This window comes from Geospiza fortis, unplaced genomic scaffold, assembly GCF_000277835.1.
Source record: "Geospiza fortis unplaced genomic scaffold, GeoFor_1.0 scaffold275, whole genome shotgun sequence".
Taxonomy (NCBI): Eukaryota; Metazoa; Chordata; class Aves; order Passeriformes; family Thraupidae; genus Geospiza; species Geospiza fortis.
In genome coordinates this window covers 762,202-784,802 of record NW_005054341.1, presented here as the reverse complement: position 1 = coordinate 784,802, position 22,601 = coordinate 762,202, and the positions used below count along the sequence as shown (strand labels likewise).

General features: G+C 43.4%; 1 protein-coding gene across 4 annotated transcripts in view; it reads left to right on the top strand.

Annotated features, from left to right (window-relative positions):
* Window positions 1–22,601, top strand: part of PLCB4 (phospholipase C beta 4) — a 74,370-nt gene that overhangs the window by 36,661 nt on the left and 15,108 nt on the right. For all 4 annotated transcript variants that reach the window (XM_005422589.3, XM_005422588.2, XM_014307690.2 and 1 more), the window contains 10 exons: window positions 1,907–1,958; window positions 4,192–4,294; window positions 5,901–6,065; window positions 8,729–8,933; window positions 12,621–12,709; window positions 13,100–13,250; window positions 15,942–15,991; window positions 16,113–16,178; window positions 16,525–16,640; window positions 20,383–20,458. In XM_005422589.3, coding sequence (XP_005422646.1) covers window positions 1,907–1,958; window positions 4,192–4,294; window positions 5,901–6,065; window positions 8,729–8,933; window positions 12,621–12,709; window positions 13,100–13,250; window positions 15,942–15,991; window positions 16,113–16,178; window positions 16,525–16,640; window positions 20,383–20,458 — 1,073 coding nt within the window. The remainder of the gene's footprint in view (window positions 1–1,906; window positions 1,959–4,191; window positions 4,295–5,900; window positions 6,066–8,728; window positions 8,934–12,620; window positions 12,710–13,099; window positions 13,251–15,941; window positions 15,992–16,112; window positions 16,179–16,524; window positions 16,641–20,382; window positions 20,459–22,601) is intronic.

Below are 22,601 nucleotides of genomic sequence, written 5' to 3'. Positions count from 1 at the left end.
CTGGCATTTCTGCAGGAAGCAGACATATGGCTGAATAATGCAGCGGGGTGGGAGCACAGGAGCGTGAGACAAGGAGCAATGCACAAAAGGAAAATTCAGTCCTTTTATGGAAAAATAATGGAGTGCTGCATCTTCCCACTGAAATGGCTTTTATTAATAAAAAGTGTTAATTACAGGGAAATCAGTGCTTTCACAAAACACAGCTCTGGCACAGTTGGGTGCACGTCTGCAAAGCAAAGATGGAGTGAGTGCACTGATTAAGATGGTAAAAAGTAATGACAAATTATGTGACAAATGCATTTCTAGACCAGTTGTTGGGAAGTGCTAGGAGTCATGTGCTCAGGTCTGAGATCCCAGCTGAGAGAATGGAAATACCTCTCCACAGGGTGATCTGAGAGGAGATGTACTGTTCCTACTCAGTGAAGGTGTGACTATAGCAGGGCCAGCTTTCTGTTGTTTTCATTGGGTTTTTTAATTTATCTAGGAACGTTTTCAGTCAGATATATAACAGACCCATTTCCCATTGCCTTTTTCTGGCTGTGGCAGTGCTTTTGTGCTCGCTTCCCCCTCCCTGAACAGTGTCTTTGGTACAGCAGACGCTCCTCTTGGTCATCCCCTGAGTTCTGTCCTGCAAAGCTGTGCCTCTGGCTCACCAGCTGAGGAGGCAGGAGAAGGGATGCACTGGAATCTGCTGCTTGTAGAGCACTCCAGTGGGCATGCCAGGGAGGCTGGAGCAGAAATACAAACCTCACTCTGCTCTCAGCACTGCCTGTGCCCACTGCATGTCATTCCCAACCCCTTTAAATTGCACATTGAGAGTAGTAGTTGTCTAAGTGGAAATGAGCAACTTTCCTGTGTTCCTGTTCTGTGATCCAGCTGTGCTGTCAAGATGATTGAGGAAACAAAAGTTACAGCTGCCCAGTAACTCCAGGAATAACTGGAATGGGCATAGGACAATCTTGTATTTCGTACATCAGAGCACCAACAGAACAGATTTTGTTCCCTTTGAAGGCACAGTCAGTTGGGCAGGAGAAATACCTGTTTTGTTGCTAAAGCAGGAGGTTGTATTCTTGTGTAAGTAGAAAGCTGCAGGAAAACATTTCATTCTTTACGAAGTTCTGGAGAGGGTTGGATGAGAGGGAGGTTGTTACTTGTTCATGATATGTTTAGAAAGCTGCAGGAAAACATTTCATTCCTTACGAAGTTCTGGAGGGAGTTAGTTGGTTGTTACGTATGTCTTCCCCTACAAGTGCTGTAACAGTGCACTCACTAAAACTCGAATGCTTTCAAATGTTGAAACTAAGCAGTGCTGCTGTGATCTTTGTGGTTTCTTGGTGTGGTATTTTATTCAGCTAAATCCACAGAAAACCAGTGGGACATACACCTCAACTTCTTTGAGACATCAGGCTGCAGGCAGCTTCATCAGAGGTGGCTGTCACTGTGATGGAATGCATTCCTCAAGGATGTCTCCTCTAGTATATTTGTTATTCTGAGGTTATTTGCATTATTAAAGCTCCTGCATCCTCTGTTTTTCAAGCTGATCTGCAGAAATGTGGATACCAATCTGCACTGTAGATACCAAAAGTTAGATGATGGAAACCCCATCCGAGGCACTTGGCATGTCCACAGTTGTTACTTCCCTGCCTGCCAAGTGTATTTGAATTCAGGGAAATACTGTTTCCTAAGCCCAGCATGGACTTGAGCATGCTTGGTAAAGCTATTACTCCTGTGAAAAAAATATGAAGTTTTCCTGTTGCTTCCTATTATTTCTTAAATGTGGGTTTTATATGCATTAAATTAAATTTTTATTTAAAGTTATTATTCTGGAAAACCAGTCTTATTTTCCGATCTAGTTCATGATCTGCATTATTCAACAGGAAAGTGAGTAAATTCTCTCTCTTGGCAGATTTAGCAATGCAGTTGAATCAAGGGAAGTTTGAGTACAATGGATCGTGCGGGTGAGTGATGTGATTTAAACTGTTGTCACTGTGCATCAGGGTCCTTTACTAAAGTTTTAATAAGATTTTGTCACTATTAATTATGTGTTACAAAAGGAAAATGGGATGCTAGGTGAGGAGTAGAAATCAGCAGAGTTCAGGGAGCATTATTCCCCAAAAGGAGGTATTCTAATGAATATGCTTTTAATTATGCCCAGTTTTCAACTGAGATCCAAGAGGCATTGTGTTCATATTATGAAGATCATGAATGCTGTACACAGTTATTCAAATCCATCTCCACCTTCTGTTCTCAGCCTGTCTTTGAAGATGTGCCTCAGAATGGAGATTCATTGCACAGTTCACAGAATTGCCAAATTTACTTGGGCAAGTGGAATCTGAATGCATAGGGAACATATTTTTAATCTGTGCACTCTTAATTGGAGCACAGATTTCACAGAGAATCCTGAAGTCTTTCATCTAAGTTCTTGCTCATGATTTTTGCATGACAAAGGATGTTCAGGGGATGCTGATAGATTTTTCTCAAATGCTGATAGACCTTAATAGGATAGACTGGTCATTAGCAGCAGGGGAAAAGGAGAAGTTTAATGAACCACAGGAAATGACAGTCCTGAAACCCATCAGAATCTGCAGAGTCTTCCTGGGAAGGAACTACTCTTTTACTGCTGCAGATCTTACTCAGAGAGAAAGTCTGGCTAGATGGAGCTTGGTACAATTGCTCATTTGCAGAATGGGCACTTGGCCATGCCATGCCTTTATTGCAGCTGTGAGCACTCCAGGAGAGGCTCTTGGCTTTGACAAAGTGCACTCCCTGTAATTTCAATCAAAACAACAATAGAAGAAAACCAAAGCTTTCTTATGGCGGAGTTTGGTTCCTTTCTTGTTGGACCCACCAGCTTAGTAAAAGAGTCCCTGCTTACTTTTGCCAAATTCTCTGAAGGACAGGCAAAGTTACCAACTAAATTCCTGGGTTCTTACATCAGTGCTTTGGTAATAATGTGGTGGTAATGCCTGGTCATGTTTTGATATGCATTGTAAATGTGGTGGTGTTTCAGTCACAGAAGGGAAGTGAAAAACTGAGCATTTCCTTCTGCCTGTACTCCTCTTTTCTCAGATTTGCAGCTTTCATGCTGGTCAGACAAGGTCATTTCAGCATTTTTTGTTGCAGCAGGCTGAAAACAGAGGCTAAGGAGAGTTAGTTCCCTTCTGCCCCAACCTGCTTTAAATTAACCAAATATTAAGAAATCACTTTTCCAATGGATGAAAAAAGAGTAAAATTACTTCCAAACAGAAACTTTAGTGTTATTAAGAAATGGATGAAAACACTGACATTCTTTCCACTGGAATTTTCCAAGCATTTTTTAATCCCTGAATTCTGTGTAGGCCTTTATCATATTGTGTACCAGTGATTCACTAGAGAGACTAAGGGTGGGTAAAAATTCATCTTCCAACAGCTTTGTCTGTCAGGGTTGCAGAATTAGCAAAATTTTTCCAATTGCACATTTTCTTCCATCAGTGGAAGGGAATGTCTGTAATGTGCAGCCTTTCTGCAGCGATCAATGGCTGTTTCATTTTGGTGGCAGAATCCTTGGGTTTTGGTGCACCAGAGCACAAATTGGCTTCATTGATATGGTGATGCAGTGTGAGGTCCTCAGGGAGGCACTGTGAGTGTTATTGTGGTGGTACCTTTCATGCTGCTATAATTAACAATCTGTCAGCACTGACATTATCAGTTGTTTCCCCCAAGGTTTCATAACCACAATGAAAAAATCAGCTTCAAGCTGAAATTTAGTGTATGAGTCTTGAACCATAAGGAGCTGCTTCATCTGGAAAAATAACATTGAAAAATCCCTCTGTGCTTTTCCCAAGTGTTAAAGAATTAAAACAAATGAGAGCATCTGTGTTTTATTACATGGTGACTCTCTGTATTTTTTAACTGTATTATTCAGTTGTTTTGAAGTGTCCTTGATTATATTACATATATTTTTATCTTAAAATCCCAGATTGATTCCATCTCTCAGTAGCTGGTAATTCAAAATGAAAATCAGTGTTTACCTGTGTTCCAGACAACCATAATACTTTCTTTTACTTCCTCACCCTTGCAGCTGGAATGAGTCTGTATTTTACACTGCTTAGGAGAGCTCATTGTTTTAAGGCAGAACATCCATTTCATATGTATTTAATACCATTTTAATTTCCAATCAAGGATAATTTTCTCTTTTTCCCTTGCAATAAGGTACCTACTAAAGCCAGACTTCATGCGGCGACCAGACCGGACGTTTGACCCGTTCTCTGAAACTCCTGTGGATGGTGTTATTGCTGCAACATGTTCTGTGCAGGTAAAGCAGCAGAGACAGCTGCCATGACGCCCAAAAGCACATTTAGGATCACCAGAAATTGGATCTATGCACTCAGTGTGCTTGGACTGGGCAGATTTCAGCACATTGGTTCCTTTTATTTTTCTTTTTTATATTGCTGGCTAAGATGCCTTTGATCCCTTGATCCGAGTGGAGTATGATAGAACTGGAAATGATGTGTTGTTGCACATGGTGGTGTTCTAACACAGTGGTCATTTTGGAATCCATGAGCCCACACAAGCAGATAAAGGAGTGACGTTCTTCCCATGCACAGTATGAAATTGCACAGCATCACCTGTCCCCACAGGGCAGGGAGGAGTCTGAGCACACAGGGACAGGGGATCTTCAAAATGAATGGAGAAAAATGGTTGGTGTGAGGCAGGCCCTTACTCTGGAGTTATCTCTGAGTAACAAAGTCCAAATAAAACTCCTGCTGCACTTCTACAGCATGGTCAGGTACCCAGTTCTGTGAGGAGGCTGACAACTGTAGAACCTGCTTGGTGAGCAAAAGGCTTCAGCTTTCAGTTAGCATTTTCCATAGGCTGTTCTTTAATTTCGCACCCTCGCTGGCCAGGCATTCCTCATGCATTCCAGATGTTGAACTAAGCTCCATTTGCACCTCTAGTAGAATAAGCATATTTAATTAATGGTGTTTTTCTTAAATGGTAATCAAAGTGCAGCCCCTCCAAGAAGGAAGTGGGGTCAGATGGTTCCTAGGTCATGTATTTTGACAGTTACCTTTCTTTTGTGACTAAAACTAGTATAAAATTCCATACAAATTTTGTAATTAAGGAGTCGAATGGAGCAAAAGCCAGCATTGATACCCCTCAGCCACATAACTTTCCAGATCTGTTATCCAGAGTGTTCCCCAGAAGGATGCTAGGTCATGCAAGCAACAGGATCTGGAATGAGCTTAGGTCTGTGAAATCATGTTTCAGTTTTTTTCTTCCCTCCGTGATTGTAGGAATGAAAACTTTAGCTGTATTTTTAAGCAATAGGTCATCCTGATGAAATACAAATTTTCCCTGGAGTAATCACCTGCTGTGGCTAGATTAATCTTGACTTGGGGTGAAATGGCAACAGATCTTCATATCTATAACAATACTGAGAAATCCTGTGGGGTTTTGGTTTTTCACTTTTTAAGCATCCTGCCCTTTCCAAACACATAATATGGAGTCAGACTGACACGTGATTAGCTTCAAACCTTCACCTGAGTGAAAGCAGAGCAAGAGTTTCCTTTCACCTCTTGTGCCCAAGATGTATCACAGAAAAAAGTGCTTCTGAGCAGAGTGTTAGAGGTGGTGGAATAGCAGTGCCAGCTCTGGTTGTTCCATTCAGTGTTTTCATACCGTGAATGCCTCTGTGAGACACTGCTGGCAGTACCATTTCAGGTGAAGTGGTATTTCCATGTCTGACCACAGGAGCTTTTCCAAGGAGGTGCAGTTTGAAATGCACCGTTTGCACAGGGGGAACTGAACGCAGCTGTCAGCTGTGAACCATTTCTCAGAGCAGTGTCAGTGAGAAATGACCCCCATTTCCCATGTCCCTGCTCTGCAGTGCCTTTCCCTGCTCTGTTGCTGTGTTGCAGGTGATCTCTGGGCAGTTCCTGTCGGACAAGAAGATTGGCACCTACGTGGAGGTGGACATGTACGGGCTGCCCACGGACACCATCCGCAAGGAGTTCCGCACGCGCATGGTGATGAACAACGGCCTGAACCCCGTGTACAACGAGGAGTCCTTTGTCTTCAGGAAGGTAGGATGGCATCTGTGCAGAGCCCAGCCTGGCCCTGCTGTGCCCTGCCCTCTGAGGCAGCCCTCCCTGCTCACCCAGACGAGTGCTGCTCCATGGCCAGGGTTCTAGGGCCCCGGTTGCTGCTGTGAACATGGAAAGCTGAAGGCAGCTTTCAGGAGCCTGCTTGGTTTTGCCTTGTTTTGGTTCTGTTTTCTTTTTGGTTTTGCTTTGGTTTTATTTTTCTAACGGATAACCTCTGTAGCTATCACATGATTTTTTTTGTTGTTTTTGTTTCCATTTGGCTTTTTCCTCCCCTTTGCTTCCTCCTCCCACTTGGAGGTAGCCACCTCCTCTGTGACCATGCCTGTGTTCAAGGTATGCAGTCTGCTCAGAGTGAGCCCCGCTGGTGGACACCATCATTCCCTGGAGATTCCTTCTTCCCTGCCCTGGCAGTGGCTGCTATCTTGCACTGTTCCTTCAGCCCAGAGGGCAGGTGAGATGCTGCATCCAAAGCTAAGGTCAATGTCATTACATGGAAAAGTTGGAAGGGTGCTGTGTTCCTCAGGCGTGTTGCCAGCTCCCTCCTTCAGTAGTCCATGTGCATCATGTACCTTCTTTATTTTTTTTTTTTCCAATACTGAAAGAAAAAAACAACCCTTTTTTTCTTGGCATGGGGGATTTAAAGAGAGAGACCATTTGTCCATGTTCAGTTTTTATCTCTCGGTCTTTATATATATATGATACACACACATATATATATATATATTTATTTTATTTTTCTTCTGTTGCCTGGACTTTCATCCAGACTACATGTGTTACAGTGCTGTCTTGGATAACATCTGTTTTGCTTACACCTGTTTTGTTGTCATGCAGAATTGTTGCTCTTTTATGCCAGAGTTCAGACTTCTAGTCCAAATGTCAGACGGTTTGCCAAGTGGTGATAGCTCTTCACACTTGGCTATATTACACACTTAATCTGCTTTCCTAACAGCATAGCCAGTTTTTAAGAGAAATTGAGTTGATGCAAGAGTTTTTTCTGAACTCATATTCTGGAAGGAATGTGACTTCAGGTGCTTTTCTGTGTGTGTGAGGAGCGCAGGGAAGATGCAGATGTACAAGCGGTGTGGCTGCCCATGGCTTGCTGGCCATGTGACCAGCAGCTGCTGCTGTCTGATTTCTTACATCAAAAGGGCCAGAAATTCCAGTGCAGCCTGTGTGTTGGGACATGGGTACAGAGGCTGAGGCCAGTATTTCTCATTACTGCTCTCCAATGAGAAATCCCATGGTCACAGGCTCTCTTGAACTCATAGGTCAGCCAAGAGATTATTTTTCTTCACTCAGTCCCTTATCATAGCTAGCAATGTAATCAGCATCCACTGGAGATCCAGCAGGTGAGTGGCAGGAGCACAGCAGGAAGGATTCCTCCAGCTGGAGAAGCTGATTGCACTGGGTGCACTGTGCTAAACCATCCTGAGAGAGTGGAAGTGCCTAGCAGGATACCACAGAACAAATTAATGCAGAGGGAACAATAAACTCGGTCCCCTCCCTGGCAAATCTGTGTCAAAGAGCATCATGTACTGAAAGATGTTCTGATCTGTGACCTGTAGGGGAGAGATCTTACCTGCCCTGCTTGGGTTGCAGTGTTCTCCTCAGGCTCATGCTTAACCCTACACAGTTGTTCTCAGGTACTGTGTTTGATTGTTCTCCTGTCACGTTTTCTCATATTTATTTTAGTTAAAATAAAGTTTCAGTCGCTCTGACCTGGGTTCTGTGTTGTCCCTCTGTTGTGTGAGGGGAGGAGGGAGCAGCTGCTGCTGGTGGCCTGTGCTGGGAGTGCTGAGCTGTGGTTCAGTAGAGCAGGATATCCATGAGCTGCTCCCATGGGTTCAGAGACCAAGAGCAGCCTTTATTTGTGCCCTCCAAGCGTGAGAGTGGCAGGGCAGGGGAAGGTCTGAGGGAGCAGGCAGACACAGCTCCCTGAGCTCTTCCCCTGTATCCCACAGGTGCTGCTGAGTAGCACCAGGCAGGGCAGGAGGGAAGGCTGTCCCATGTGTGGTTGGGGTGGGCTGCCAGAGGAGCTGCACTCTGCTGGTCTGCCTCCTCCTCGTCCCTGCTGCATGCTCAGAGGCAGCCCCTGTGCTGCAGGAAGGGCAGGGCTCTCTGTTCCTGCCTGCCAGCGCAGCTGGGCACCGGCAGGGGCAGGAGGCTGCGGCATCCCTGATCCCGTGCATGCCTTGAGCCATGTCCTGAGTGCAGCACACGTTGCAGCAGCTCACACATCCCCAGCAGCCTGTGCTGGCACTCTCCTTGCCCTTTTGGATGCATCCCACATCCCATCTCTCTGTCATAATTCCTCCTGATCCAGCCCTACCTGGCCTTTGCTGGCTGCTGTATCTGTCATTGCCCATGCAGTATTTACCTGCCTTCTTATCACTGCCACCAGTCTTCAGTCATGAGAAATCAACACACAGAATGTTTAACTGGCGTAACTGTGAGCTGCAGGATTTACATAACCTGAAATGTACCCATTATTTAGGGTGAAAAAAGCTTTTCTAGGAAAGATTTCATTTTGAAACCTAGGCTCTTGCAGTGCTGGCAGTTTCTGGCACCGAGTTCACGCACGGGAGGCGGGGAGGAGCTGCTCTGTCAGTGCCATTACATGTCTGTGCTCTGTGGCTTTCCAGGTTATCCTGCCTGACCTTGCTGTCCTGAGAATAGCAGTGTATGATGACAACAACAAGCTGATTGGGCAGAGGATCCTGCCTCTGGATGGGCTGCAGGCAGGTTACAGACACATTTCCCTGCGCAACGAGGGCAACAAGCCCCTCTCCCTTCCCACGGTGTTCTGCAACATTGTGCTCAAAACCTACGTGCCTGATGGATTTGGAGGTGAGAGCAGCCTTTGGCTCAGTGTGCTGTGGCTCTTCAGTGTTGGTGTGCGAGTCCTGAGGTGCTCCAGGGCCGCTGTGCCAGCCAGAGCTCACGTGCAGTGCTGCAGGATGGGGAGATTCAGGATTCCTAACTTTCTGTAACTCCTTGGAACCTCTGCATATTGGGGGGAGAAATCTGCTTTTTGACCAAGTGCCTGTCTCTGTTAATAAAAGCATTAGTGTACTAAAATGAGGAGACAATGAGGAAAATAAGCTACTACTGCTTATCTCCATTTGATTTTCTCTGTTGACAATTTAGAAAGAGGTTTTTTTATTACATATTGTCTGACTTAAATATCTGTATATGCATCTGATTAGGATGTACTTTATCTATACTGATTGGCCTATAACAAAATACATGCAGAAACATAGTTTCTTTCAGACAAAACTAGTTCTGTGTTCTTGGGAAAACTGGCATATTTTTGCAAAAGGTCAGTGAAATAATTCAGCATCCAGCAGCTCTGCATTTTTCTCCCCCAGTTTTACATGTCTTTAGTGTGGTTTAATTGGTTTTGGGCTCTCAGGAAAGTTAATTTCACGTGAGCATTTCCATGATCAGGCTGGCTGAGCTGTGGTCACTTACTGAGCCGTGGCCAATTGCCACGTGTGTGTGGGAGCAAAGAGCTGAGGATAATCATTGCACCACTGAAACCTGTGTAATGCCTGAGTTCCCCTGACAGAAAGGGCTTCTGCACCCCAGATGAAATTTGCTTGTGCACTGGACAATACATAAACCATTTAAAACTGTAAAGTAGGAATTGCACAAAATGCTGGAGCTCTGACTCTGCAGCAATTACCTCAGGGGTTGCTGATGAAACATATTGATCAAACCAATGTTTTTCTCTTCACAAAACCTATTTCAAACCTGCTGCCATGCCAAGAATGGCTGCACTTCTCTGTGTGATTTCCACAGTAGAAACTGAAGGAAGGGAAGGCTGACCTAACCTGTCTTCAAGTCTGGTGCTTCTCCAGGCTTTAAAAAATTAACAGGCTGAGACTTCAGTAGCAACATTTCATAGAAAAATAGGTGTTACAGGAGCATCTGTGTTGTTCACATGTGGAATCCTGGTTTCTGGCAAGTCAGCTGGAGGTTTGCCAGGGCCCCTGGAGCACCACCATGCCATTGTGCAGCACATTTCACCCCCAGTGTTTAACTGCAGGGACTTTGTCTCCGGAGAAATGTGAGCTTCTGCCCAAACTTGAGATTCTCAAGGGTAATTGACCCATCAGTCTAAGAGACATGTTTAAGTGTGCCCTTTAATTCTTACCTGAACTGAAGCTTTTGGCAGCAAATGACTCAGTTGAAATATTTTCTCAGCTAAGGACGTGCTTCTGATTTGGGATTGATGTTCTATGGCACCAGACTTTTCCTGAGAACAGAATTTAAACTTAGCATGTGGCTTAGTTGCTGAGCCACTTAGTTCCATGTGGCTTGAGCTGCTGAGTGTGCACTTGTGGACCCTTGCTCTCCTTGTGGGCCCACAAGGAGAAAGTATTTGTTTGATTAATTTTTTAAACTGCATTCTGCACCTGCAGAAGTGAAAGACTGGTTTTCCAAAGAGAATTTCCACATCAGTTTAGAATTAACAAATTGTGTGCTACAGTGTCAGCAGTGCTGTGGGTGGTTTATTGGACAGAGGTGGGAAAGCGTGGCTACCCCTCAGTAACAGTGTTGTTACAGTAAAATGCTGCTGGAAGGAGGGCTGGTGGTTGTCGTTTGCTGTCAGCATTGCAGGAGCAGCCTCTGTATGAGCAGGAGCTCAATGAGCTCCATTCTGGCTCTGCTCTCCCTCCCAGACATGTGCCTTGTGTATTTTCCTCCTTGGTACAGAGCAGCAGCATGCTGAACACCTGGCAGTAACTTCTGACACCCAGGTGGAATCATTAATATTCTGCTGCCATGGGGGTTTTAATTACTTCTCTTCTGCAGTGAGCTGCTCATTGTTTTATGAGCCATCACCAGGATCTCCATGGTTGTTTCAGCAAACCTGTAGGAAGGTAGAGCTAAGTCACTAGCTGCCTACTTTCTTTTTTCTTTCTTTTTTGTCTTTTTAACCTGTATGAGTAAGATTTTAAATGTGCCCTGAATAATAACTAGAAAAGGTGATGCATTGTAGGCTTTCAAAGATGTGCTTTCCTTTTTTATTTTATAGCTTTGCGATTTCTCGTGGTTTATTTGCATCAGCACCTCTGTTCCCAATAAAACCACAATAATGGCACAAACTGATGCAAATGAAGCAGCATTCTCCAAATTGCTATTGTGGAACTGTGAGTGAGCCTGGCTGTCAGGTTGGCGGTGGGTGCCCTCTGCAGTGCACTCTCGCAGTGACTCTCAGTATTTCACTGCAGCTCTCCCCAGGCTGCTGCTCCCCTCGCTAGGAGAGGGGACACGAGCAGAGCACAGGCAGGGTCAGCTCCCCCAGCAGGGCTGAGCCTGGGGCTGTGCTTGTGTGGCTCCTGGCACAGCCCAGAGAGGGGCTGCTCTCCCCAGCACCGTGGGCATCCTCACCTGGCAGCTCCTGCCATCAGCTTCCAGGTGAAACTGGGATGTTTCCAGCAGCCCTGGGTCTGCACTGACAGGGACAAAAGGACACCCTTAATGGGTTAGGGAGAGGAGACACACTCAGTGCTCAGCCACGAGCCATTGCCATGGCTGAAAATAAATCCTACATGGCTCTTGTCTGTGTGAAATGAGTTTCAGGAGACATCAGTGGGTCACAGCAGTCACTGGAGATGACCTGATCGTGTAGACAAACAGATCTCAAGGGTAGTGCTGAATGTTTAATACAGCTTCTGTGGGAATGGGAGGCCTGTCTGAGCTGTGGCTTCAGAGGAGCATTCCACAGAACAGCTCAGGTTGGGAGGGAGAGGATACAGCCCAGCCTCTACTTCGAACAACAAGTTTCTTGCCAAACCTCTTGATGGGTTGGATGTTTTCACTTTTTTTTGACTGTTGGAGTTAAGGACAGGAAAAGATTATTTGATATGCAGGTAAAAAATAGCTGGGACTTTGTCATGCTGTGAAGCTGTGCTTGCACATTTGTCACTGCCCTGGAAAACAGATTCAGTGATCCATGTGGTACCCAGGGCTGTGGTACCCCTGGTGGTCCTGTGTCATGTGCAAGAGTCAATGTTGGTCATGCCCAGAACAGCCATTTCACTGCCTGTCATGTCCCAGACATGGAATATCACAAAGGCTGCTGGGAATAGATTTACCTGATTGCTTTAATCCACCTGAAACTGCTCCTTAGCTAGGAAAGACAGTGGCATTTTCTGCAATTCCCTGCAGTCAGTCAGCACCCCTCAGCCAAGGGACAAAGTTGGTGCTTTGTGGCTCAGGAGATCCCATCCTGGTCCCAAATTCTACAGTCAGTAACTGGGAGGAAGTTAGAGCAGTCTGACAGAGTCACTGGGCTCTCCTAAATAACATTCTGGATTAAAACCACGCCTTGGTGCATTAAGAACTGTTCCACGTTCCAGGTGCTGTGGGAATAAGCACTTCAGTCCTGCCAAATTCACTGCAGAAAGCTGGGCTCCTGTGGCAAGCCATGTCTCATAATAACAGGGATAGAAGAGAGCTTTTGTAAAATACTCATTTCCAGATGCCTCCAAAGCTCACAAAAAGTTGATTTTTTTTTTCTTACAGATATCGTGGATGCTTTATCAGATCCAAAGAAATTTTTGTCTATCACAGAAAAAAGAGCAGACCAAATGAGAGCCATGGGCATTGAAACTGTAAGTACAGTCAGTGACAAACACAACCCACTTCTGTCCATGCTGTGCTCTTTATTTAAAGTGCACTGGTCCTTCTCCAGTCAATGCACCTGATCACTTCTCATTTTCAAATATAAGCTTCTTTGTCTGCCTTATGTCAGTTACTGAAATACTGACTGGCTTTTCATGGATCACATTAATATCTCCTTTAGGAGGAGAGATTTTAATAAATGGGGAATAAGTTGTGTTTTAGTAAGTAGCTACTTGGAATAGGTTACAAATGCTTTTCTATGGTGTTGTTTGAAAATATGTTGTAATTTCATTATGTTTAAAGTAAGCCACTCAGAAATGTTCCCAGCTTTTTACACTGCAGGCAAAAGAGCAGTCAATGTGTTCTGATGTTTCTTTCAGAGTGACATAGCTGATGTACCAAATGACACTTCCAAGAATGACAGGAAGGGGAAGGCCAACAACCCCAAAGCCACTGTGACTCCTCAGAGCAGCTCTGAGCTCCGGCCCAGCACCACCGCGGGCTTGGGCTCTGGCACCGACGCCAAGAAAGGTACCCAGGTCCTGCTGTGCCCTGGGGGTTCACAGGGCAACACTCATTTCTCAGGTTTCATTCTGGGGTTACACTCCTCCTTAGCATCCTGCCATTGGGAGGCGTCTCTGCCTCATTGCAAACGAATGCAGTGTGTTGCTGAAACGCCTGTGTACAGGCAGTGCAGCTTTATTTCACACAGTGCCTCTTGGTGTAGCTGCACACCTCTGGTAAGCAGCCAGGGGTTTATTTTATCTGTGTGTTGTACACATGACCTGCATGGCTCTGGGAATAGTTTACTAGTAAGGATTCCTGGAGGAGTGCCAGCAGGAGTGACTATTATCTGGCATAGTCCACAGAAACTCTTCTGCTTTTTTCTCCCCTCACAAATCCCTTGGCCGGGTTGCAGAGTTAAGTAATTAAAGGTATTTAGAATTCACTGGATTCTGTAGAGATTTCCCAACAATTAGAAATGTTTTCACAGTGTGGTTTTACTCTGAATAATGCTTATGGAAATGGCATGTTTATTGGAAAAAAAAATTAGATGTGCTCATTTATAAATGAATAAGTATTTTTTTCCTAACTCTTCACCATTCTACAAAGTCATTTTATACAGTCAAATGGGATTATTTGTTTCTCCCATATCATCACAGGTAATGAAGATTAAGCAAGAAAGCAGATTTGTACAGCTGAATGAAAGACAATAAATATTTCTGAGTGGACCACAAGAATTGGGATGTGGCTCTCACTCATCCAGCTTTGCCCAAGGGTATTGCCAGGAGGGAGGAGGAGCACAGAGGGTTCTTGGTCTCAGATTTAAGCCCACATGGCTGGGTACACTCTGGGGAAGGGATCTCCTGAGATCCCAAGTGCCTTTTCCCTGGAGTCACTTGGCAGTGACGCAAAGCCTCAGTTGTCTCTGGCACCTGAACTCTTCAGAAGTTCTCCCCTGGTGTGACCCCCAGGTCACTCCATGCAGTGAGGTGTTTTCATTTCATGTACCATGACCAAGGTGCACAAGTGTTAGCTTTAGTGTGCATTAATCAAACTTGAAATTTGCTGGGGTGACAACAGATTCCTACTGGCCATGGAGCCTGGACAGCTGAGGAAATGTCCTGTGTAGTGGTTCTATGCAGTAAATGCTTTAAGATAAAATCCTGAGGAAGCCTGCTTAGAAAGCCAGCAGCCTGCTGCAGGCCTGAGGTCTCAGTGCCTAACACTCTCCTGACTGCAGTTTTCATCCCTGTTCTTGCATGTTAAAATAGAGCTGCTCATTTCTACGTCCCGTGTAATGATCCTTACTTTGTGTTTCTTATCTCTGTGATTTACTGTGATATGAATAATTCTCCCTCTGTTAAAATACACAGTTCATCTTGCTGTTAGAAGTTACTTGAGCAGCAAAATGGGGAAGGCTTTGAAATACACAAGGATGTGAGAGTTTTTTTGGTCTCAGATTTTCAGTAAGAGTCAAATCATTTGTGTTTTTGAAAACTTCAGCCTCTATCTGTGCCTGCTCCTGTCTCATTTACTAGACTAGTGTTGATACCATATACTTGAGCAGAGTCTTATGCTCCTAAGAAAAGAAAATAGTCATATTCCCTAAGGAGATTGCCTGCCTCTTCAACCCCTGCCCCTTTTTTTTTTCCTTTTACAGTGTCTGAGCATTTTCCAGTTAAATTCACCTTAAAAGCCAGAAAGTCCTTTTCAAGGCAAGGGAAATCTTACAGTCCATAGACATTATTAAGAGCAGTTAACTAAATAACTAAATATGTTTGCAGTGCATTTATACACAGGCCAACATTTCTGTGTGAAACCTCAGGAAAACCTGAAAATTACAACTCTCGTGGCATTTGTATTGACATTTTTATTAACACTTACATGTAGGATGTGCTTAGTAGCTTTCAAAAAGCCCTTTATATGTCACAAAGCATTTATTAAAGCATAAACATTAAATGAGATCAGGTTTTGTTTGCATTGCAGTTAAAGTGACCAAAACCTTTTCACTCATTTTATTTTCATTCTACATAGTGCTGTTAGTCTTGTGTGATTGAAATTTCATCAGAATTTTCACTTCTTTTGGGTTTTTTTTTCTCCTTCATTTTTTAACTCTCCTTTAGTCTTGGAGCACACTTTTGCTCCTTTTCCCATAGCCTGCTATTAAGCAAAATGGAAATTTTATTTCTATTACCACACAGGGTGTAAGTTGATTTTCCCTCCTGTGTTTTAACCCGAGGAGCAGCACACCTAGGCCCACCCCAGTTTTGTAGTCATGTAGAGCTCTACCCAAGAAACTCCCCACTGCAAGAAGTGGTGCCAGAGCAATCTCCAGCTAGGGACCAAAATTCTGAAGGTGTTTTAATATTCATAAATGGTTTGCTGTGTTTGCAAAAATGACCTTTTTTCAATTCTTAGATTGCTGTTTTGACACTTCAGTCCAGAACTGTAAGAGATTAAAATACACTCATTGATTCAATTCTTTTTCCACAAGGCAATTGATTGAAGAGTGCATGGGAAAAGGAAATTACTGTATTTTAGCTAGATCTTGATGAAAAATTTTCTCATTAACCTGTGATTATTTTTTTCATGTGGTGAAAAACATTAATTGATTAATTGTTAAGTTAAATGTAGGTTGCTGTGATAAAACTCAAATTTTGAATATGAGATTACTAGCATGTATGAAGTTTTAGATAAACTGTATCGATACCTTCCCAGGTATAGACCTTATTCCTCAAGTGAAGATAGAAGATTTAAAGCAAATGAAGGTAAGTATTGACACAAGCTTCTCAGGCGGTGCTCCTAATTTTTTGTTTTCAGTAGCCAGGATTTTACCTGGCTGAAGTCAATATGGCCACAGAGGAATTGATCCAGCTTCTCTTTTTTCAGGCTTATATAAAGCATTTAAAGAAACAGCAGAAAGAGCTGAATGCCTTAAAGAAGAAGCATGCCAAGGTATGATCAGTAAGAGTTCTCTGAGCCTCATTTTAAACAGTTCCTCACTAGCACAGGCAGCTCCTAATTAAATTATAGGGGAAGACTAAGAGGTGGTAGCTGGACTCCCAAGAAAGGCAGGCATGTTTACATGGACTGCAATGTGTGCAGGGAGCACACTTTCCCTTGGGCAGCCCTTTGTGTGTCTGCCTGAGGCTGGGTGCACCTTGTGTGACCCGTGCAAACACTCAGGGCTCCCCCTTCCATTGTCAGAACTGTCCATTTGTACACTGATATTTTCCAGGCTGTAAGGAAATTGTCCCTCAAATATCCAGTGACCTAATGGTAGGGCGCTGCTGTTTTCCAGGAGCACAGTGCCATGCAGAAGTTGCACTGCACACAGATTGACAAAATAGTGGCCCAGTATGACAAAGAAAAGGTGTCATATGAGAAAATGTTGGAGAAGGCAATCAAGAAGAAGGGGTAAGATTTTTTTTAAATTATTTTTTCTTTAGACTTAAAATAGATTTGGTCTCTTATGCTACTGTGGTCTGGAATAAAGTGTTTGATAAAAAAGGGCATTGCAGCTTGAAGCAGAATCATAGTTCAGCCTGAGAATGAGCTCTAGCAATGGCCCATAAATGCTGGGCTCACTCTGCCTTTCTCCAGTCTTCTGCTGTCAGAATTTTAAAAGTAAAAGCAAAGGATTTGCCTCTAATTTTATTTCTGTGTTCTGGTGTGGGCTCATGCACTCCCCAGGCAATGTCACTGTTGTGTTCAGTGAGAGCAGACTAAGGTCCTCAACAGCTCTAGTCGCCAGAAAGTGGCAATGTTTGGATTTTAGGGGAAAAGCTGGCTTTTAAATCCTGACTGTTTGAAAATAATAGACTCTTGCTGTGCTGTTGAGTTGGAGTTTCTTTTTGACAAAAAAACTTACAGATCCTCAGCTGGGATAAATGAGTCTTACAGCTTTGACTGGGGTGGAGTTTTGGCTTGCACAAGCTTATGTCATGGCATATTATCTGTGTGAGTCTCCTGTTTGTCCCAAAAAGGTTCTGGAAGATACTGAGGACTTCACTAGAATTCCTAATTCTAATTTGGAGCTCAGGGGCAGGACCTGCTGCTGCCTTGCTGCTCACCTGGCAGCAGTTTCTGCTCTCCAGCTTTCCCTGTGTCACTGGAAATTCATTGAGACAGCAGAAATAACTGGAGTTCCATAGCCAGCCATGCTAACAGTTGCTCCTAATTTCATATTGTTGTCATCTGGCAGCAGCTCACCCACTGAATACTGAACATAGATGGCTGTTTGGCACTGGGTTCCTCCAAGAATGCTTTTTCTTTACATCATTTGGAATGGTGGAGGGGTTTTGAGTGCCCATGTTGTAAACTGCCAAAGGAACAGAGGCAGGACTGTCAGAAGAAAGCTCGCAGTTCATGCTGTAAGCACACAAATACTTATAATCAATGGAGTTTCTTCCAGAAAATCACTACTTCTCCAAGCAGAGAGGGGACAGCTGCAGGATTGATTAATTTAATGTGGCTTTGATTCAATTTCATTGAATACAAACAGCAGAAGGTTACTGATACAGCTGCATTTTTAGTTACAGTCAGGTTATTTCCTACCGTGACAGAGAAGTGAGCTCTGGGCATTGCACCATGATTATTGTGGGGCAGAAAGGTTTCCCTGAGCTCTGGTGTTTAAGAATCTCAGTGTTCCTGTTGGCCTGGGGAGGAGCCAGTGCCTCTGCCTGTCCAGACAGAACAGCCAAGGAAAGGAAGGTGTGCCAGGAAGGTCAAGGTGGAAATGGCTGTCTCTGTGCAATAAATATGGGGAAATCCTGGATAACAATGCTCTCGGATCACCCCAAAAGGGGACAAGTATCACAGCAGTCCATAGTTTGATTCACAGTTTGAGGTCACTTCATTGGCCGCTTGCAGCATCTTTTCTTAATTTTATAATGCATGGACACCAAAGCCTGTTTGCTGGTTTAATATTATGAGTTAAAAATAAAACTGGAAATGACCACTTTTGAAGCAGCTTCAGTGCAAAGCCAGCCACTGTTCCTTACCCCAGTTCTGTGCTTCCATGGACTCCAGAGCTCCCAGTCACCTGATGGCTCTTTCAGTTTTACAAGACTAACTGTGTGCATCTGATCAACAGCCAAATCAGAATCAGTACCTGACAGACCTGATGTGAAAACACTTCTTAATGCCACAGCAAAATATTTTGAAGGCTTCCTTCATGGTGAGCCCTGAAAGCCCATTCTGCAATGTACTTATGCCCAGCCCAGCTGTGCAGAGTATTAAAGGACATGCTTAAAAGTGAATGCATTTTTGACACTTAGAAATTTGATTGAACTTAAATGATCTGATGAATCCAGAGTCCTGGGTTCAGTGGGTACAGGACATGCTCCATTTCCTTGGCTATCATTCTGGAGCATTTGCAAGGAATAAAAGTTGTAAGAGAACTTGTAGAACATGTTTTCAAGGCATTCATATTGAAATGGTCAGATTATTTCCTGATAAAAAGGCCTTTGATAGGTGTAAAGACAGCTTTCTCTTCTGATCTTGTTGTGCACTGTTTTTTGTGGTCCATTTCTGCCACATGGTGTGACAAATGCCAACTGCATATTGTTCAGCAAAGTAGGATGTTTTAATCTCATGCTAATTCACTGACAGATGGACAGGATTTTGCTCCCTGTGCTATTTCTGTCATGCACTTGAAATGCTTACAAATCCCAGAGTGGCATATGGGAATAGGTATGGTTGTGTTCCCACTCTGAACTGGAGTCAGGGCACATAAAGATCCTTCTGGTTGATTGGACTGCCCAGAAATACAAGTGTGTGTGTGAGGTTGGGAGGTGACCCTGGCTTGTTGGGCTGGCCCTGGCTGTTTGTCCCCAGCTGTGACTCTGGTTCAGCCATGGGCTGTGCCACCCCAGCTGGGGACAATCCCATTTTCCATTATCCCAGGCTCCAAAAGGGCTGGGAGCTGCCTTGGCACAGGATGAAAGCTGTTTCCAGAGGCAGGATCAGCTGGTGGTTTGGGTGTCTGGGATTCTGAAGAGTCCAGTGACTGAACCAATGAGGCTGTTTTGGGATGAAGTATGCCTGATTCACACCTCAGAATCAGTGTCTTTCATACTGATCACCAAACCAAATATTCCATGGCAGCCACACACTGATCCCAGTGTTGCCAAAGGCGCTTCCCTTTCAGCTGCTGGGTTTTTCAGGCACAGGTAACAGTGGCCAGAACCTCTCTCTATGACTTTAGATTGCTTCCAAAGTCAAATCAGTGTTAGAAATACCTACAAAATTTCCCTTGCTCTGGGTAGAAAATAAATGACTTGCAGCCCTTGGGAAAACAAGACACACTATTTTCGGTAAGGGCTTTCCTGGTACTGTTTGATGATAAAATTTTCTGCTAATTTCCATAAGTTTAGCCGTACTTTGATATGAAAATGGGATTTAAACTTGTTAAGAGTTTCATAAATCTCCTTTTCTGGAGCAAACATGGATTTATGTGACTGCAGTCAGCAATGACCATCCTTACTAGGGCCAGCTGCAGCTGATAAATGAACATGTCCCTGTCCAGACACAGAGCTGCATCACTTTGCATCAGTGGGTGATCCAACTCAGAAATATTGCAGTGGTGTCCAAACAGACTTGTCTCAAGATGCTGTTTTATTCCAGTAATAATTCAGGCCCCTCCTTTATATTCACTTATTTTCACAGAGGGACACCCACACTTTCTGTAGGTGTCCAGATTTAGTATACCCATCACCCTGGGAGGTAATTATTGAGATTGCGTGGTTTTCTCTGCCTCAAACTAAATACAAGTAACCAAATTACTTTTAAAACAGAGTCTAAAATCATGGCAAGGATAGGCCTGTAAGTTCTCAGGCAGAAACTGTTTTTTCTTGGCAAGGCATTATAAGCCTGGAAAAGGAACCAAGTGTCATAAATGGAGATGCCTGACACATCCTCAGCAACAGAATAATTGCTGGGCCAATCTAGAATTAATCATGTGGTGTTTGAATTGACTGATCATGAATCCAACAATATTTTGTAAGTTGTGAATGAATTGCCAGAAGAAATAATTGCATTCCAATACGGTGCAGCACTTCAACTTTGATTAACATTTTAATTAGTAAGTGCTGACTGAATGGGGAGATGTTTAACTTGTGGCACACATTTGCAATTTTTCTTTTTTTTTTTTTTTTAGAGGAAGTAATTGCGTTGAATTGAAGAAAGAAACGGAAATTAAAATTCAGACACTAACATCAGATCACAAATCTAAGGTAAGCAAACAGCCAATTTTAACACATGCAACTTCTGGAAGAGAGATTTTGAGACCCAAGTGGTAGTTAATTTTCTTGGAAGCATATGAATAATTTTCAGCAATAATAACACGTTGAAAAGAATAGGAGTAATTGAGTTCTAAAAGTGTTTCTTAAAAAATTTTTAAAGCAACATCAATTTCCTGCTGTTTTGAAATTTTTGAAGAAAGTGCTATATTCATGCCTTGTGAAGTGAAACTGGTCATTTGTGTCAGCTCTAATTAAACAAAGAATATGTGTTATATGAAATTTGGATGCTAAATACATTCCCAAAATACATACATAAAGAAGTTTCCATTTCATTTTCCATTGTTGTTGCCTTGCCTTGGTAGTCAGTTCCTTAGGGAATGAGGAGCCTAAGCTGCTCTTGAGCCAAATGCCTTCCTATTTCTAGGGTTATTTTGTTTTGTTTCTTTCCCATGGCTTTGTTGCTTTGTTTCTCCAAGGTCCTGGGGAGTAACAGTGCCCTGGGACTCAGCCTCAGCTGATTTGGAAAAGCTGTTCTCAACTCCTGGCTCCCCTGGAGTTGCTCAGAGCTGTTTCCTCAGTCCTTCGATGTCCCCCTGCTGTGTGCACTGGCTTCCTGTCCCTTTGGAAGGCTTATCCAGGTGCTGCTGACAGTTCTGCAAGCTGGCCAGACTAGAGGTGGCAGGGACACCAGGAGCTCACCCGTGTACAAGTCAGCTGGAGGGAGGGCAGTACTGGAGGCTGAAGCCTGTGAAAAGAATCAGACAAGAACAGAAAATACACACAAACACAGTCACATCTTTGGGGCTAGAACAAGTTAATTTTTATCTGGCCTTCTTTGAACTTTATTCTTTGGTTTTATTGTTTCATGGGGAGAAGATTCTCATTTTCTAAACACGGTTTGCTTTCCTGCTGCCCTCTCAGCTGTAGATGTAGCAAACCCCCAGGAAGAAAACCTAAAGGACTCTCTTATCTCTCTATCTTCTTCCCCTATGAAAAGTCCAGAACCCTTTCCTTAAATAAAAGCAAATTTTAAGTCAAAAAACCAAAACAATTCATTCCTCTCTTAGTGAAACAAACTCTCTGAGGAGCACTGGCTCCCCATCATCCAGACATAAGCTCCAAAACTCATTTGAAATTACATTGCACAGAAATCTATTTGCTCTGATCTCTCTCTCACCTGAATCACTCATAGTCTGGAGTTAGGTGTCATTTGTACACAAGGAACATCCAAATGTTCATTAATCTTCCAAATCCAATAAATGTGACTCATGTTCTCCCTTTCCACGAATATATTCAGTTTCTGAGCCCCGCTCCTTTCAAAATCCTGCTTTCAAAATGGTTCCCTTTAATTTAATCCATACCTGGAAAAAAAAGATTGATTTTTTGTCCACTCCCATGTCAGGTTTTAGGATGACATTTTGAAAGGAGACTTAAATGTAAGATTTGAAATGTAAGACTTCAATATAAGACTTGAAATTTCAAGCTTCTGATTACTGGATAATTCCCAAAGAACTCTCTGTAAATCATCCCCTTCTGAGGATTCCTCTAATGATTTTCAATGTCCTGCTGACTGTGGTTCCATCAAAATTCTCCAGATTATTTACCAACCTCTTTTGTTTCACCTGCTGTGTGTGGGCCCTTGAATTATTCCTGGAGATCATTCAAAGTTTGCAAGCAACAGGTTGGCAAATGGTGCTCAAGACCATAGGGAAATTAACTCTTATCTTAGATGAAGGTAGGTGCAATTAAAATAGGTTAAATTCTGAGATGCTGAATGCATTACACTGATATAGTGGGAGTTTGATTAATTAACAGTTGTTCAGCATTTCTCAGCATTTGGCCCACTAATTTTGATATATCAGAGTCAAACATAATTCATCTTTAATTACAGCTCATGTCCTCCAGCACAGCTCTGTGCCTGCAGACACCTTGAGCACCAAAGAGACCTTTTCATCTCCAAAGCTCTTCCTGTCATGAGCAAACATCCAGCCCGAGTTTGACATAAAATATTGAAATGAAATCTGAATGTCCCAGCGTGTACTTCCCACACAATTAACCTAGCACATGCAAATTACTCGCCTGCATTAGCAAAGTCGGTCCCCATATCAAGAGGGCAGAGGATGAAAAGCAAAAA